A 14444-nucleotide genomic window follows, 5' to 3' on the forward strand; every position below is an offset into this window, starting at 1 on the left:
GGCCGCCTTTGATCCAGAGATTGTGTGATATTTCTGATACTGTTGTTGGTCAGACCTAAAGTCCTGTTGCAGCTGCTTTTCTTCTGGTATTTCCCTGTTTCAGCTAGAGTGCTCTTGAATATCAAGAAGTGAAAAGGTAACTATATATAAGGGAGAAAAGTGTCCTGATGTGTTCACCTCAACAGTTCAAAAGATGTGTGACTGCTGAAGTCAGTTTGCATTTAGTTTAGCTGAGTTTTATCACCTGAGTATCACCCAAATGTCAAGAGTTTAAGATATCCTTATTTCTTACTGCGTAGAGAAGGAAAATGTTTAGGCAGATTTTGTTTCTTTTTCTTATAAAATCCTGCTGTTTTCCTTTTCAGATGCAAGGAATGTCCAAAAGGGCCGTCCTCTTTCTGGCTAGTTTTATTTCTTTTGGGATTGAGACCAAATACTCATTAATATGGAAGCGATGCTCATTTTAGCAAAGGATGCATAATGTGTATTTTTTTAGTAAACTTAGGTGTTCATATATATGTACAAAACAGATTAGACAAGGTGATTCTTTGTGTACTGCCACATGGGGTGAAGCTTTGATAAAAGTGCTACTGAATAACCTACCAATTTATTTTATTTTTGAACTGGGTGTATTCATCATTGCCTAACTCTCATACAAATTGCATAATGCAAGCATAACCCGTTTAGTCTTGAACAGAACCCTTGATGTGTTTTCAGTGCTCTGCTTTGCCTCAGGTCAGAACGGTAATAATGTGATGTTTGAAGTCTTTTCAGACTGTTCAGTAATATTTTATCTAAGAAGAGATTATTAAAGTCGATTTTGTATTGCATACTCATTAGATCCTATTATTTTACCTCACATTAGGATCCAAATTTTGCTTCTCATTCATATGAAGAAGCTAATAAAGAGCTTTGTATGTATCCATTTTAAAAATCTGGTAGAAAACATGAATTTTGCAATCCAGGTAAATGTAAAAAAAATGAGACCAAGCACATCAGTGCTGTCCAGAATTTTAATTTCCATTTTCCAACTCCTACACTAAGTCTGTAGGGAATAATTGCAGTATGTGATGTAGCTCTCTATATGTGCCAGTATATCATAATTTTCTAGGGGATCCTTATGTCTAATTTAAATTCTTACAAATTACTGAAAGCTTAATTTTCTTAAGTGAATGAGGAAGGTGCAACCTGTCACAAGGTAACATTCCTCATCTGCTTATGTCTTTGAGACACAAGAGACACTTCTGTAAGAAAAAGGAGTAATATTAGTTTTATTCTTCGTATATCCAATTAACACACCTACAAATTGCTGCATTACATTTTGCTAAAATAGATGAATTTCAAGTTTCAAACATTGGCTCAGCTTTCTGTCTCTAGAGATTTGGGTATTTATAAAAATAAAGCTAAATTACTTGGGAACATTATTTGGTACTAAGAAAAGAAGGTAGGCATATGCTGCGTGCACTTTTGTGCACTTTTCACCTGATCAGATTGTTGGTCCAGGAAGTCCTGTATCTTGTCTTCAGTAGGAACTGCATCAGAGACAGCATCCATAGGAAGAAATTATAAAGTAACCTGCCCATGAAGGAAGCATTCTGAAATGCTCTTTGAGATCATTTGCTGAAACATGACTGTTTATAAAATACTGGTAATAACTGTAAAATATTTGATTTGAAATGCAATATGTGTATCAAAAATTTCTAACTGATTGTTCTTTTAACAGAAAAGCTTTTCCCTTTAAGATATTAGAATGCTTGTTCTTGACAGGTCTTCTTTATTACTTAAACTGACAGACTTCCCTCGGTTTGTATTTACACCATTATGAACCATTCCCGTTTTCTTCTCACTTCCCTTTGAAAGTCTTCAAATTACCAAGAACTGCCCCAGCTGCTTTTCTTTCCAAAAGCAGTTCTCCTGCAGATCTGCTTTTTTACACTGTTCTTTGACAGCCCTCTTACAAAATTTCTTATCCTTCATGATGGCTCCAGGGCATCACTGAAATGAGAATTTATGTTATTTCATTGTCCTGGAGAGTTCAAGGACCTTTGGATGAGGAGAGAGATGGGAAGAGCAGGAATCAAAGTGGTCTGGGATTGCATAATTTTTTTCAGATTATCTTCTGAGAGTGAACATTTAATGGCAGGCAGTTTAGCTCAGAAGGATAGTATTTTGCCTTTAAGCTGAACACGATTCTAACCTTTGCAGTGTTAGCCCAGGAGAACTTGACCTGTCGTGCCAGACTGTTAGTGTCCCCTTCTTCCAGCCTTCCCATGTAATGTCAGTACGAGTCTCCCCAAGGTGCATTAGCGTCACTGTGAACGGTAATTGCAGTAGCAGGGTGCGGTCAGAAATATTGCCGTGTACATCTGTTTATCTCTCCTAATTCACCAAGGTAAGACAAGAGGGTGAAAAACACCCTCACCCTTGCAGACTGTAGTGCATTGGTGACAGCTTTCCATTTATTCTGGAGGGATCGGGGGGGCATGTTGTCTGTGGGGTACCTGGAAGAAATGTCGGAGTTGCTTAACACAAGGTGGGAGAATGCTGGAAGGTACCTCTGAGCCTCACTGGGCTTTTGGCAGCAGCTGCTGTCCTGTGGTAGGTGGCTCTTGTGCAGCAATGTGAGCTTCCAACTCCGAATGACCAAGGTGGATAAACTTTATCCTTTTTTGGTTTGTGTATTTTGATTTGTCCTTCTGAATTGCAGCCTGAAGAGGCTAAACTGCTCCTCTCTGCCATAATAATTTTTATTGCAAATTACTAAATGGTGTATTTAATATGAGGTTTTATTCACATTCAACTAATTGTTTTCCATGTTTGTACTAGTAAGACGTGCCTATTGCAACATCAATCATTTGATTTCTACTGAAATCGGTGAGATGATACATATGGCCTTTCTTTAAAGGTTGCTTATGCACTGATGTCCTTTCAAGCTAACTACAATCTGAATAATAAAACTTCTCATTTCAGAAAATAGGTTTGGGGGGGTTCTGTCAACCTTGGAAAGCAGTCAGACCTAGAGTAGGTCATGTTGCTAACGGTGTGTGATTGCATCCTATGTAGGCATACAGCTAACAGACAATAAATGTAACTATGGCAGAGAGGTAGAAGTTAGGTGGTAGAAGTTAACCTTGCATCCCTTGAAAATGAAACCACAGGTGTATTAGCACTGAAGGAGCATATTACAGAGAGAGCAGAATAATCTGTTACAGAATAGGTGACCAGTATGGGAACATCTTGCTCAAGAGTATTGCACTCTTGGTTTGCAAATGGACACCTTTCATTAATATTTTTTTATATTTTATATTATATATATATAATATATATATTATTTATAACATAATATAAAATTAATATTTTAAAAGTTGTTTGTTTCTATTTATTTAGTTTAGGATTTTCTATTATGACTACTTCTCATCTAACGTACATGGAGAGTTTTTGACCTTTCTGACTGCAAACCACTTGCATCCCAACCCTACAACGGGGTGTAACCCAGGTGTACGTCATATCCTTTTTTACACTTTTGCATTTGCAGACTGATGAAAAGCCATTACATATTAAAACTAAATTCCCAAGGGTCATGTCAGTTGGTCTGGTTATTGGGATGCTGGTACATGCTGTGGTGTTCATCCACTTGGTCTAGATGCAATCAGTAGCATTTTGGTGCCCTGGGTACCTCCCGCTTACTAATTTGCAGAGACACTATCAGCTTTTTTACTCAGTGGGACAGGTCTAGTACAGCGTGCTGTATTGTTTCATGGAGAGTGGTTCAGCTGTATGCCTGTATATATAATAACACTGTTTACTGTTATTCATTCTCAAAGCAATGTAGATGATAGCATTAATTATTGTTATAATAAGAGTCAATGGCTGAGACTCAACTGATATTAAGCAGTGTTACTTGATTAATTTCTTTCCTTTGTGCATTTGTCTCATTTGCATTTTTAAATTACAATTCCTAAAGAGGCAATATATGTCACTGTAGGGCATCATTAAAGGATTTATATACAGGTTTTGGGCAGCAGGAAGAAATCCAGCATTCTTATCAGCCAGTCAGGGAATCGCAGATGTATTGAATCAATGTGAGATGAAGCTTCTTGAAAAGTCATATGATGAAACATGAAAGCTTAGTGGCTGGTAGTGGAATTACGGTCTATTCAGGACTGTACAGTAAACTGTTTTTAACCTCTGTTAGGTAGGCGTTGTCAGAGACAACAGTGACATGTAATTCCCAAGGTAGTTTATCCGCTTTAGGCAGTGTGTTTATGAACAGCTGTATGAGCATGTCACAGGCTGTGGTTGAGTGAGACTTTCAGTTCTATCACCGTAGGTTCACATTTTTTTCCTTGCAAATAAGAGAGTGAAAAAAAACCCAACTCAGAACTCTGTAAGTCTTATCAAATGAAGATGAGGATTTGACCTGATAACATCTAATTTCTTTCAAATAATTTAGTTGTTAACTTGCCAAATTTTACTCGAGATAGTTATGACCCGAAGCATGTAAACCGCTCTTTTTGGTTTGATAGTGTCCAGTGAGAAAATTGCTGCCCATAAAATCAAGTGAAATGGCTGTGTTTTGTCCTCATTAATTAAAAAGCAATTATAACAATAAACATCACAATAATATAAACAAATAACCCTCTTTAAAGTAAAAAACAAGGTGGTTTCTAAGTAGAAAGGACTTCCTGAGATGCCTTCAGATTACATTGCGTGAGAGACAAATTACATGAACAGCCTTCAACGGGAGGTAGTCTGGCCCATCCCAGAGCTTTTAAACACTCAGTGAGATTAGTCTGTCGTAGAGGACGGTACATTGTCAAATGAAACATCCCAACACTCAGCAGCTGGAGCAATGGTAGGGGAGTTAGTCTGTTTAAGAACCACCATGGAAAGCAGTTCAGTTACAACACCTAAGGTAAAACATCCTGTTTGGTTTATAGATGTGCCTACTTAAAAATAAAAACAAATATCCCTCCATGCTGGATGCTAAACCTCTGATTAAATATGTTCTTTTCAAAAACTTGTTGTTCTTTAATTTTTTTATCACTTTTAGTTGTTACCAATTTATTTCCTGCAGTAAGACTGAAGAATATGAGTATCTGTTTTTTTCTCTTTAAATAATATTTATATCCCTATGTAAAATCTGGAATTTAGCATGGGAGGATTTTAAAAAAAGGAAAAAAAATCTACATCTTATTTATTGATACTATGTCAGTAGTCAGTGGGACATTCCAGCAGGTAGTTCGAATTTTTGATACAAATCACTGACCACTTCTGAAATGAGGTTCTTTTTTACCTGATTATCCACAGGCAAAAGGATCTGCTATGTGTAATTACAGCTGTTTCTACAATACTGTAGAAATACAACATTGGAAAATTTCTTGAGGGTGTCTTAGCTCTTTTGAGGAAGAACGTAGCCCTTACCTTTTGAGATTTCTCTCAATATGCAGAATTATGCAGAGAAGGTTAGGATTTAATTATCTGATCATCTTTCTGTAATATTTCTGATTTGAGTAATTCCTATCAGCAGTCTGAAGTCCTCTTCATTAAAGCTGCATGTGTAATAAGAATGCTAGTTCTTGTTCGATGTTATTCATATTAATATGAATGAACACAGGAGCATGAACATATTCAGATGCTGTAGGCACATGGTGGACATGAAGGATATCACTTTTCTAGGTAACCTTCTCCCTGCTGCATTAGTTGGCATGAAGCAAAGGGAGATGCTTGTCATGTCTATAATGAAAAGAGGAAAGCAGCAAAAGGAGATTTCCTGATTTCCGAGAGTCACTGATGCTTTAGCACTTTGAACTCCTTTCACCACAACAGTGGGAGGGCTTCAGCAGAAGCTTGGGAAGATCATGGAGAGATCTTACTGCTGTGTTGGTGGGAATTGTTCATTGCTGTGAAGGCATCAGCTGTAAGCACCTGCCTCGTCTTATGATTCTTCTGTAACGCAATCTTAAATCTTCTCCCCTAGGAAGATTTACATTCCCTTGAACAGAGAGGTCATTCATGGCTGAGTGATGGGAGAACATGATTTCTCTTTGCTCTGGGATGTAAATATGAGTGTCACCAAAAACTCCCATGTGATCCTTTCCTCAGTTTGTTCCCTTCAGGGCCAGATGACCTCTTCCACTACATCGTTGTTTCAGACCATAAACATTTTATGCTCTTTACATTTTTTGTTCAAAGCTTGAAAGTTACCTTTTGAGCAACAAGGACTGGGAGTGTCATTAAACAACCTGAAAAAGTTTCACATGCTCCAAGGGCTTTTCAACCCTCTAACCACCTCATTTGGATGAGATGGTGCATACTTTCTAGGAGTGGGAAGAAAGAGCTGCAGGAAAGCTTGCATGACATACTGAGCTTTCTGACCTGCTCAGAAATTATAAAAGCTCTGGAGTCGAGACCTGGTGGGTCCTGACTCTTTTAATGGGCTGTTTGGGAGTGAAAAAAGCATCAGATTTTTTTCCCTGAGGACCCAGGAAGGGAAAGAAAAACCAAACATGGACAAAGAGGAACTGCTGGTGTTTCCACAGGCCCTCAGAAGGTTGCTGCTGCTTGAGCCTCCTTCCTCCCTCCTCTGCATGTTCCCAGCAGTGGCGGCTGGCTTGTGGCCAGGCAGCGCCTTACGCTGCCTCACTCGAAGTCTTCTCCCTTGCTGTTAGTGGTGATGTTACCTCCAGCACTCCTGAGCCCAGTGTCCATGTCTCATTCCTTGACAGTCTTATCTTCCACGGTTCATTTAAATGGGGTCATATACCAGCAAGGGAAGTATTTTGAACCTAATTACTAGAGGCTTGGTCTCCCCTCATTGTTCCACAGAGCAGCACATTTGTTCCAGCAGTAGCTCCGGGGGAGGAGAGATACCACCAACAGTTTCATAGGAGTAGGGAGGGAAAAGGCTAAATCATTAAGATCTAGTGACCTTAAATGACTGTCACCACCTGGTAAGAGAGCTGTCCATCAGGAGCATGGAGGTGGTGGTATAATGACAGCAGGAGGTGAGCGGTTGACAGGGGCACAGTAACTGGGCATGGGCTCATACTGACAACAGCAACGAAGGTGGGTGTGGAGACATGTGACGGCTACTTTTGGCCTCAATACGTAGAACCAAAAGATGACATTGCTGCTATTTTCCCAAAACCTGAGATGAGGGCTCCAAAACTAACTCCTGACATTGCTTGATCATTTACAGCATATGCTTCTTGGCAGCAGTGTCATTAAGGTTGATAATAAATTCAGTGTGTGTTACATATACAGGAAAATAGATGTAAACTAGAGCTCTTTTAGGATTAAGTGTCTTCATGGATTTTACTTTCTGCCCTGGTCAAGGCCTGAAATATGCATATATATTTACTAATATTTCTTAAAATGTAAATAATAGTATTGAAGCTTTTTTCAGAATACTCAGGGAAAATTTAGGGAAGGCTTCTTCATTTTATTGAATGCTAGTCATAATCTAGTGCATATTCTTTTCCAGAATGCAAGTGCAGATTTACAACAAGGGTACAAGATGTAACTGAAGTCACAGTGTGTTTGCAAGAGACTGCTTTATTAATTTCCCTTCAAGACAAATTAAGTTGCTTTATTTAAATTGCTCACTGTATTCCACACCACATTAAGGCTTCTGGACCTGTCAGGATGATTGTGAGACAGGGAGCTGGCAGGAACAATACACAGGAGAACTGCCCATTAAAAAGGTGTATGGAACTGTGCAATGAAGAAGACATGATATGCAAAGCTGAAACCTTTCCTTCTGCTGTAAGACGTGTTTTAGAAACGTTCTACAGCTTTCGTTAAGGTATACAAAACTACTGAATTATCAAACCTCAAATTACTCATTCAGAACAGCTTAATTAAAATTAATGTAATTGAGACTATATTCCCTCTGCTACCTATACCTGTACAGCATTGTAAATGACGTTGGGATAGTTATGCCCAAGCTACCACATTGCAAACAGCTTTATAGCACCTCAGCACATATGCCAGCAAGGAACTATTTTGTGTTTGTCCTGTTTTTCATCATAGTCTTTCTCTAAGAGTCTGTCAGGCTTAGAGGCAGTTTATTGGGCTAAATGGACCTTTATTCTGAGCCAGTACATTTATTTTTTATGTTCTTTTTGTATTGTGTTGCTGGGTGCTGAAACTGTGTGGCACAAACATTCCCGTTCTGTGCTAGAAAACCCTTAAATTACAAGATACCAACTGATCTGTTGGGAACGGTTGATAGACTGCTTAAATGCCCAGGAGTGCCTGTGCCCAGGAATGTGTTGGGTAGGTGACAGGGCCAAAAGCATGCCAGCAGCAGTCTAGTTTTTCAGCAGTGGGGGTGACTGTGCTGAGGTACATGAGAGTGCCTCCCTGTCCCTGCCCTTCCCCCCCCGCCCCCCCCCCACCCCTCCCCCCCCCCCCCCCCAGTTCCCAGTGCAGCCATCAGCAATGGCACTTGGGAAACAGTGTCAGTTCATGGACTTGGCCCCAAAACAGCAACCATGATGGCTTACCAGGGTTCTCTTTGATGAAGGTACCAGCTCGAAGCTGCATACAGTTAGCTTCAGTATCTGCTGACCTACTCGCATAAACAAAGCTCTTTGCCAGATTTGCATGTTCACTTCTGCATCCTGATTTTGATTCTGAGTAATGCAAGTGTTGGTGTATCTGCACTGTAGTCTTGGTATGCCAAATCTAGTTGTAAATCATGAGTTAGCGAGGTACTGGAAACTGATGGCAGGAATTCAGCCACAGTAGTTTCAACCTCACTTTCAGTGATTTTTATCTTCATTCTTGTTGTAAATGGGATTTGCCCAAGGCCACCCTCAGCAAAGCCAGGGACAAGATTAGAATAAGCGCATCTTCCTCAGTCTGGTTTCACAGAAGAGAAAGATGCAAATGCAGTTTCCTGGCCAGATTTAGTCCAAGACAACCCCTCCTTTCTTTTCAGTTTTCTCTAGTGTTTGCTTCTTAGGCTACAGACTAGTTGCTGTGCCTTGCTGTGGAGATCACCACAATTCGGTGCTGAATAATGCTCAGGTAGCCGGTACAAGCCTACCATGTGCTGAGAGGCTTCTCTATTCTGGTGTGGTGTGGCTGGTTTGGTGTGTGGCCCACCTTGTGTCTGCAGAGGCCTGCAAGGTTTTTCAAGCCATGGTTAAACTATTCAGTGGGCACTTGTGCTGATGTCCTTATTTCACTAACAGCATGAGAAGGAAGGCTCTAGCAAAAATTGCTCACACCACGTGTTCCTAGTGGGGTGCCGTTCCCCATCGTGCTGCAGCAGCCCACTAGCTCCTCGCTGTTTCAGAGGTGGGAACCTGGGACCTTGCCTGGCTGGGTGAGCTGGCTTCTCCCCAGGAAGGCTTTGCATCTCAGGGCATGGCTGGGATCTGCTTAGGTGGAAAGCACAAAAGTTTCACTTTTGTTTTTAGAGGTAAAAACCTTTAGCAGTAGCTGAGAGTCACCTATTTTTTCCTGGGCAGAGCTCTTCTCTTGGGGCTGACTGCAGGTAGCCTGGCTGGTGCGCTGGGCAGACAAGGAGGAGTTTCAAGTTCTTATCTCTCTCACGCTGCCTTGGGTGTGAAAGGCTTCGGTGTTTTCAGACAGCGCTGCTGCAGTCACTGATGTTTCCTTTCAAGTGCTCTTAAATTCAGTGCCTTTGAACGAAAGGAAGTAACACTTTAGGACTTTGTGTTTTTCTTTTGGATGATTGATTGACAAGGTTTGAGGGCTTTTGCTCAGTGAAGTAGAGTTTCTAACGTGCTTTATATTTTTTCCTCTCTTCTTTTAACCAGTGAGTATAATCTTCTAGTTCAACTTAACGTCTTTGCAAGTCTGGTTATTTCTAAGGTGTAAAGCTGATCCTTTATTTTAATATTTCCTCCCTACAGCTGACCTGAACAACGTCAGGTTCTCGGCATACAGGACTGCCATGAAACTCCGCAGGCTGCAGAAAGCCCTCTGCCGTAAGTATGTGCCTGTGCCTCACCTGCTGCCAGGAAGACTTTATGACCAACGCACAAGTTGATTTGCAACTTTCAGAAGCAGAAAAACACCCCCACAGATACCCCCAGCTCTACCTACTGCATGGAAGCCTCTCACCTGGAGGGTCTTGCACATTCCTTACAGAACCAAAGTGCAGGGTGGTCTGCAGATCTGTCCTTTGTAAGACAGGGCAGCAGATCAGGGAAAAAGTTAACGTCCCTTACATATTTCTAATCTTTATACTCTTTAGCCAGGTATTTTAACTGTGCTCATTACTGAAGCCACGTCCTGTGTCAACCATGGCTTTACAGCTCAAGACCAGAGGGACATGATTGTAGTATACCGGGAACAGTGAGAGTTCAGGTGAAATAATCACTCCAGAGCTGGAGTTGACAATGGTTTGTTAAGTTGAATCTTGAACCCTGAGGGACTGTTGCCTTTAAATGAGATCATCACAATAAACATTTAGCTTATTTTTTTCCCCAGCTTTTGGTTATGTTCACAAGTCTCTCATCAGCCGTATATTAGTGATGTGCATGTTCTAACATTTTAATTCTCTCAACTGGTGTATGGTATTCTACCTGTCACTGGAGTTACAGTTCCTCTTCAGCTTATTGTAACCTGATAGCTAAATAATTTGCTCATAGTTTCCTTGGTAGGCCAACAAGTTGCCAAAGCAAGCAGTTTATTAGGCAGTACGATTTGGAGGGCCGTTAAAATATTTTAACATTCACTGTTCGGCATTTAATTACAGAGTTAAATTTCTGACACAGTTGCAAATGTCTCAACTGTTGATTTATCTCAAGTTTGGATTTGTGCTCACATGCTTTCTGGAACGGTGTCAAACCTCAGTGTTTTTGAGCATGTTTACTTTTAGGCTTATAAGCATGGGTGAATTCCATTCATGAACAGACTTAATTTCTGAATTTATAAAAAAAATAGAAAAGAAAAAGAAAAAAGGGAAAAAATAAGTGAAAAGTCTTATAACATAATGAAAGATTTCAACATGAATGCAATGACAGAGAATGAATTATGATGATCAGAAATACAAACATCTTTCCATGGCAGAGCACTCCTGCCACACTCATTGTATAAAGGCAATGTAATGAAACTGAAGTGATATGCAGTGAAAAGTATTTATAATCAGTGCAGCACTGAAGTAAGGAACTAAAATTTTTGGAATTACAGGTTTCTCTAGCTGGCAGCGCGCAAGTGTAACAGGTTTTTACGGCTAAAAGTGCAAAACTTTGCATCCAGTTTTATTTGTATTACCCTGATTCTTACCACTGAATAATTCTGGACTCATCTTGGACTTTACAGTGTGGAATTGTAATTATGCACTGAAGTCAGTTAATCTCTCAAGGTTACACTTAGGTAGGTTTTCTGAGAATGGATGTTTTCAGAGACATGCAGTGGTACTTACACTGATTACTTTAGCACATTCTTCATACTTGTATGTAAGGAGAAGTATTTAAGGAATTTGGTTAGCAGTCTTTGTTCTTACAAACATTTTTGCTTGAAGACACCATCATTGTGTATTCTATGATTTCAGTATTGCTTATGAATGCAGTTTAATTAGATTTTTTTTTAAAAAACCCCAAGTTCCTACAAAATTCTTTTTCTGCAGTTTGGCACTAGTAGAAATAGAGCACAGTGCTGGGTTTCAGGGCTCCTATGCATAGCCAAAAATCCCTAAATTCTACTTGCAGTAGGTGCTGCTTTCAGCTCTTACTTTTTATTTCAGTTTTAAGATTTCAGGAGTTTAAACACATATATTTGTATATTCTTTTCTGCAAACTTCATAAAAGCAGAGCAGTTTTGTCTACGGAGGAGCACTCTAAAGATGTGTGCACAGTAGAAGGCCCGCAGAAGTGAATGTACATCCTATTTCTCAGTGACAAGAATGGAAACACTTTAAAAAATAAACTGTACTTAGTTCTTTGCAGTTTGTAAATCAGCCCAATGAACTTTAAGGCACTAGGATATTACACCTAAAGAAGAATATGGGAAATGGTAATCCTTAAATAAGTGCTTATGTATTGCGTTTCCTTAAAGAATCTAGTGTGTGGCTCTATCGTCCCAGCCTTTGAAATTATTGTGGGCATGCCAAGTGTAACTGTTGCACCTTTTTTTTGTAAATGTATGGTTTTCTTTGATAATCACATCAAAGTATGTTGACTTTCTTGTTTTCCTACTTTTAAAAGATGTGATCTTCAAGTGAAAACCACATCTGAACATTGTGATGTCAATAAAATGAGATGCGTTCACAAACTTTTCTTGTAGAGGCAGCAAAAGAAAATATTCAAGAACTTCTGTTAGGGGGCTTTTTTCCTCTAATTTTATGCAGGCTAGATTAAATATATTTTTTTAATGTATCAGCCAACAGCAGCTGGTTACAGAGATGATCTTGCATTCTGGGAGCACCTTTAATACTTTTTATCACCAGCCATATGTTGAGTTTTCCCTAAGATCGGTATGTGACCCCCACAGCATGCTTTCTTCTGCTTGTTAATTGTCACTTCTGTCCTTCAGTTTGTTAGTTATGAGGTCATCTTTTATACTTTTCTGGCAGTCTGGCCATGGGTTGGTGTCTTGTTATAAACATCCTAAAGTTTTTTCTCGTGCCTTAGAGGCCAAAGAAATATTTATATAGATGAGTTAGATTTCAAAATAAGCTAGAAGTACCACTCACACAAATTTTAGAGTCAGTTTTGGAATTTTAAATAGAAAAGAACAAAAGAGTGGCAGAGAACCGACAAAAGGTAAAAAACATAAAGTGCTATTGTTTATTTCAATTAAAGCTTTGCAAATCCCTGAACAGCGATGAAGATACAACTCTTCAATACATATCTGACTGTTAGGGCTTGTCTTTTGAAAGTCTGTCATTCATGGAACCTCCATATTTGCTTTCAGGAAAGAAATAAGCAATTTCTCGTTCTGGGAGAGGAACCCCCACACACATTTCTTTAATCTTGGTGGGAAAGGTGCAGGAGGAGCTTAATGTGACAAAGGCCAGAGCCACTCTTCTTCCCATAAAAAGAAGTTCCCTAAGGTAGAGCATGGTGGCAAGCACTTTTTGCTTGTTATAAGATGAACATGCGTTATTAACTTCAAGATAGGACAGGAGGTTGATAAAGAGCGGGGTGAAAGGCTTTTCAGAAGTTGCAGCTTATTAGTGGGAAAAGCTTTCACAAAGTGGAATGACCCATGTTTAGCAGTAGCTGCATATATAATTAAGCTGCCACTCACATGCCTGAGGGGTTCATTTAATTACCATTGATTCATAGTCTCAAAGGAACTGAGAGTTCAGCCTAAAGCTCAGAGTTAAAGGTGTTGTGAAGGCAGTGCTCTATTTCCAATTTGACTAATAAATAATTAGAAGAAGAGCATTTTTCTGAGACTCTTAGGAATGGGTCTGATAAATATGTTTTTGTGGAATATAACACTGACCTTAGAACAGCTGTATTTTATATGCTAGTAGGTTAAACATAATATTCAAAAGGATTTTCTTTTAATAAATATCTATACGCTAATGTAGAAAAAAGTAAAATTCTAATAAAACCCCCCACAAAACCCCAGATTTGAAGTTAAATTTCTTGGTATAATAATGGGGATAGCATTCTAATCTTTCCTTATTCACTCTAGCACTGGGTATGTCGGGCCCACAGGGTGAAATTTTCAGAAGTGCTTAAGGGATTCAGTAGCAGAAGTCCCTATTGATTTCCAATGAAATTTATACTCCAGAAATTATTTTGCAATTATGAAATCCCAGCGTACTGTCCATACAGCATTACCAAGCAGCCCTGTGTGCAGCTAAAGTGTTTTTTATTTCCACTAGGACATCAGAGGGTCAGTTTCATCCTTGGTAAAATAGGATACCCAAGTGTGAATTTGGCAAATGGGCTCTTAAGCTGGATCAAGTTCTTAAAAAATTTCTGTATGGGGTTCTGCATTTAGCCTCTGCACATTTTTTTTTTTTTTTTTGATGTTACCAAGAGATGTGGCTCACCAGGACTCAGTAAAGCACGTTTTTATTCCAATGAGAGCAAAACTGGTCTTACAGTTGGGTCAATTAATTTCCCGTTTGTGAAGAATTTCCTGGATGATTTTGGGCAGTTCATTTTGGGTCAGATGTTACTCCCCCGAGTCATGTTGAATCATGCTGCACTTTGTGACTGCTCATGGTATGAGCAGGACTAACAGTATCTGGGCTTTAATATGCCCATTGCTCACACCCTGGAAATTCACTGCAAGGAATTACAGAGGGTTTTCATGTGGCAATAGAAAGATCTGCATCAATAATCTCATTTTTTTGATTTCTTTTGTTCTTATTCCTGTTTTACTTTGTAAACCAATATCCCATAACTCTCTGATTTGATGTCTCCTAAAATGTGATGCTGCTGTTGATGTTAATATGCAGAGACTGAGTTTAGAAAGGGAAGTTCTGTTTTGCCTTGGAC

General features: G+C 39.4%; 1 protein-coding gene across 14 annotated transcripts in view; it reads left to right on the plus strand.

Moving 5' to 3' along the window:
- DMD (dystrophin) overlaps positions 1 to 14444 on the plus strand; it is a 1148563-nt gene that overhangs the window by 1071824 nt on the left and 62295 nt on the right. For all 14 annotated transcript variants that reach the window (XM_074814589.1, XM_074814586.1, XM_074814591.1 and 11 more), the window contains one exon: positions 9891 to 9965. In XM_074814589.1, coding sequence (XP_074670690.1) covers positions 9891 to 9965 — 75 coding nt within the window. The remainder of the gene's footprint in view (positions 1 to 9890; positions 9966 to 14444) is intronic.

Source organism: Strix aluco, chromosome 2 (assembly GCF_031877795.1).
Source record: "Strix aluco isolate bStrAlu1 chromosome 2, bStrAlu1.hap1, whole genome shotgun sequence".
Taxonomy (NCBI): domain Eukaryota; kingdom Metazoa; phylum Chordata; class Aves; order Strigiformes; family Strigidae; genus Strix; species Strix aluco.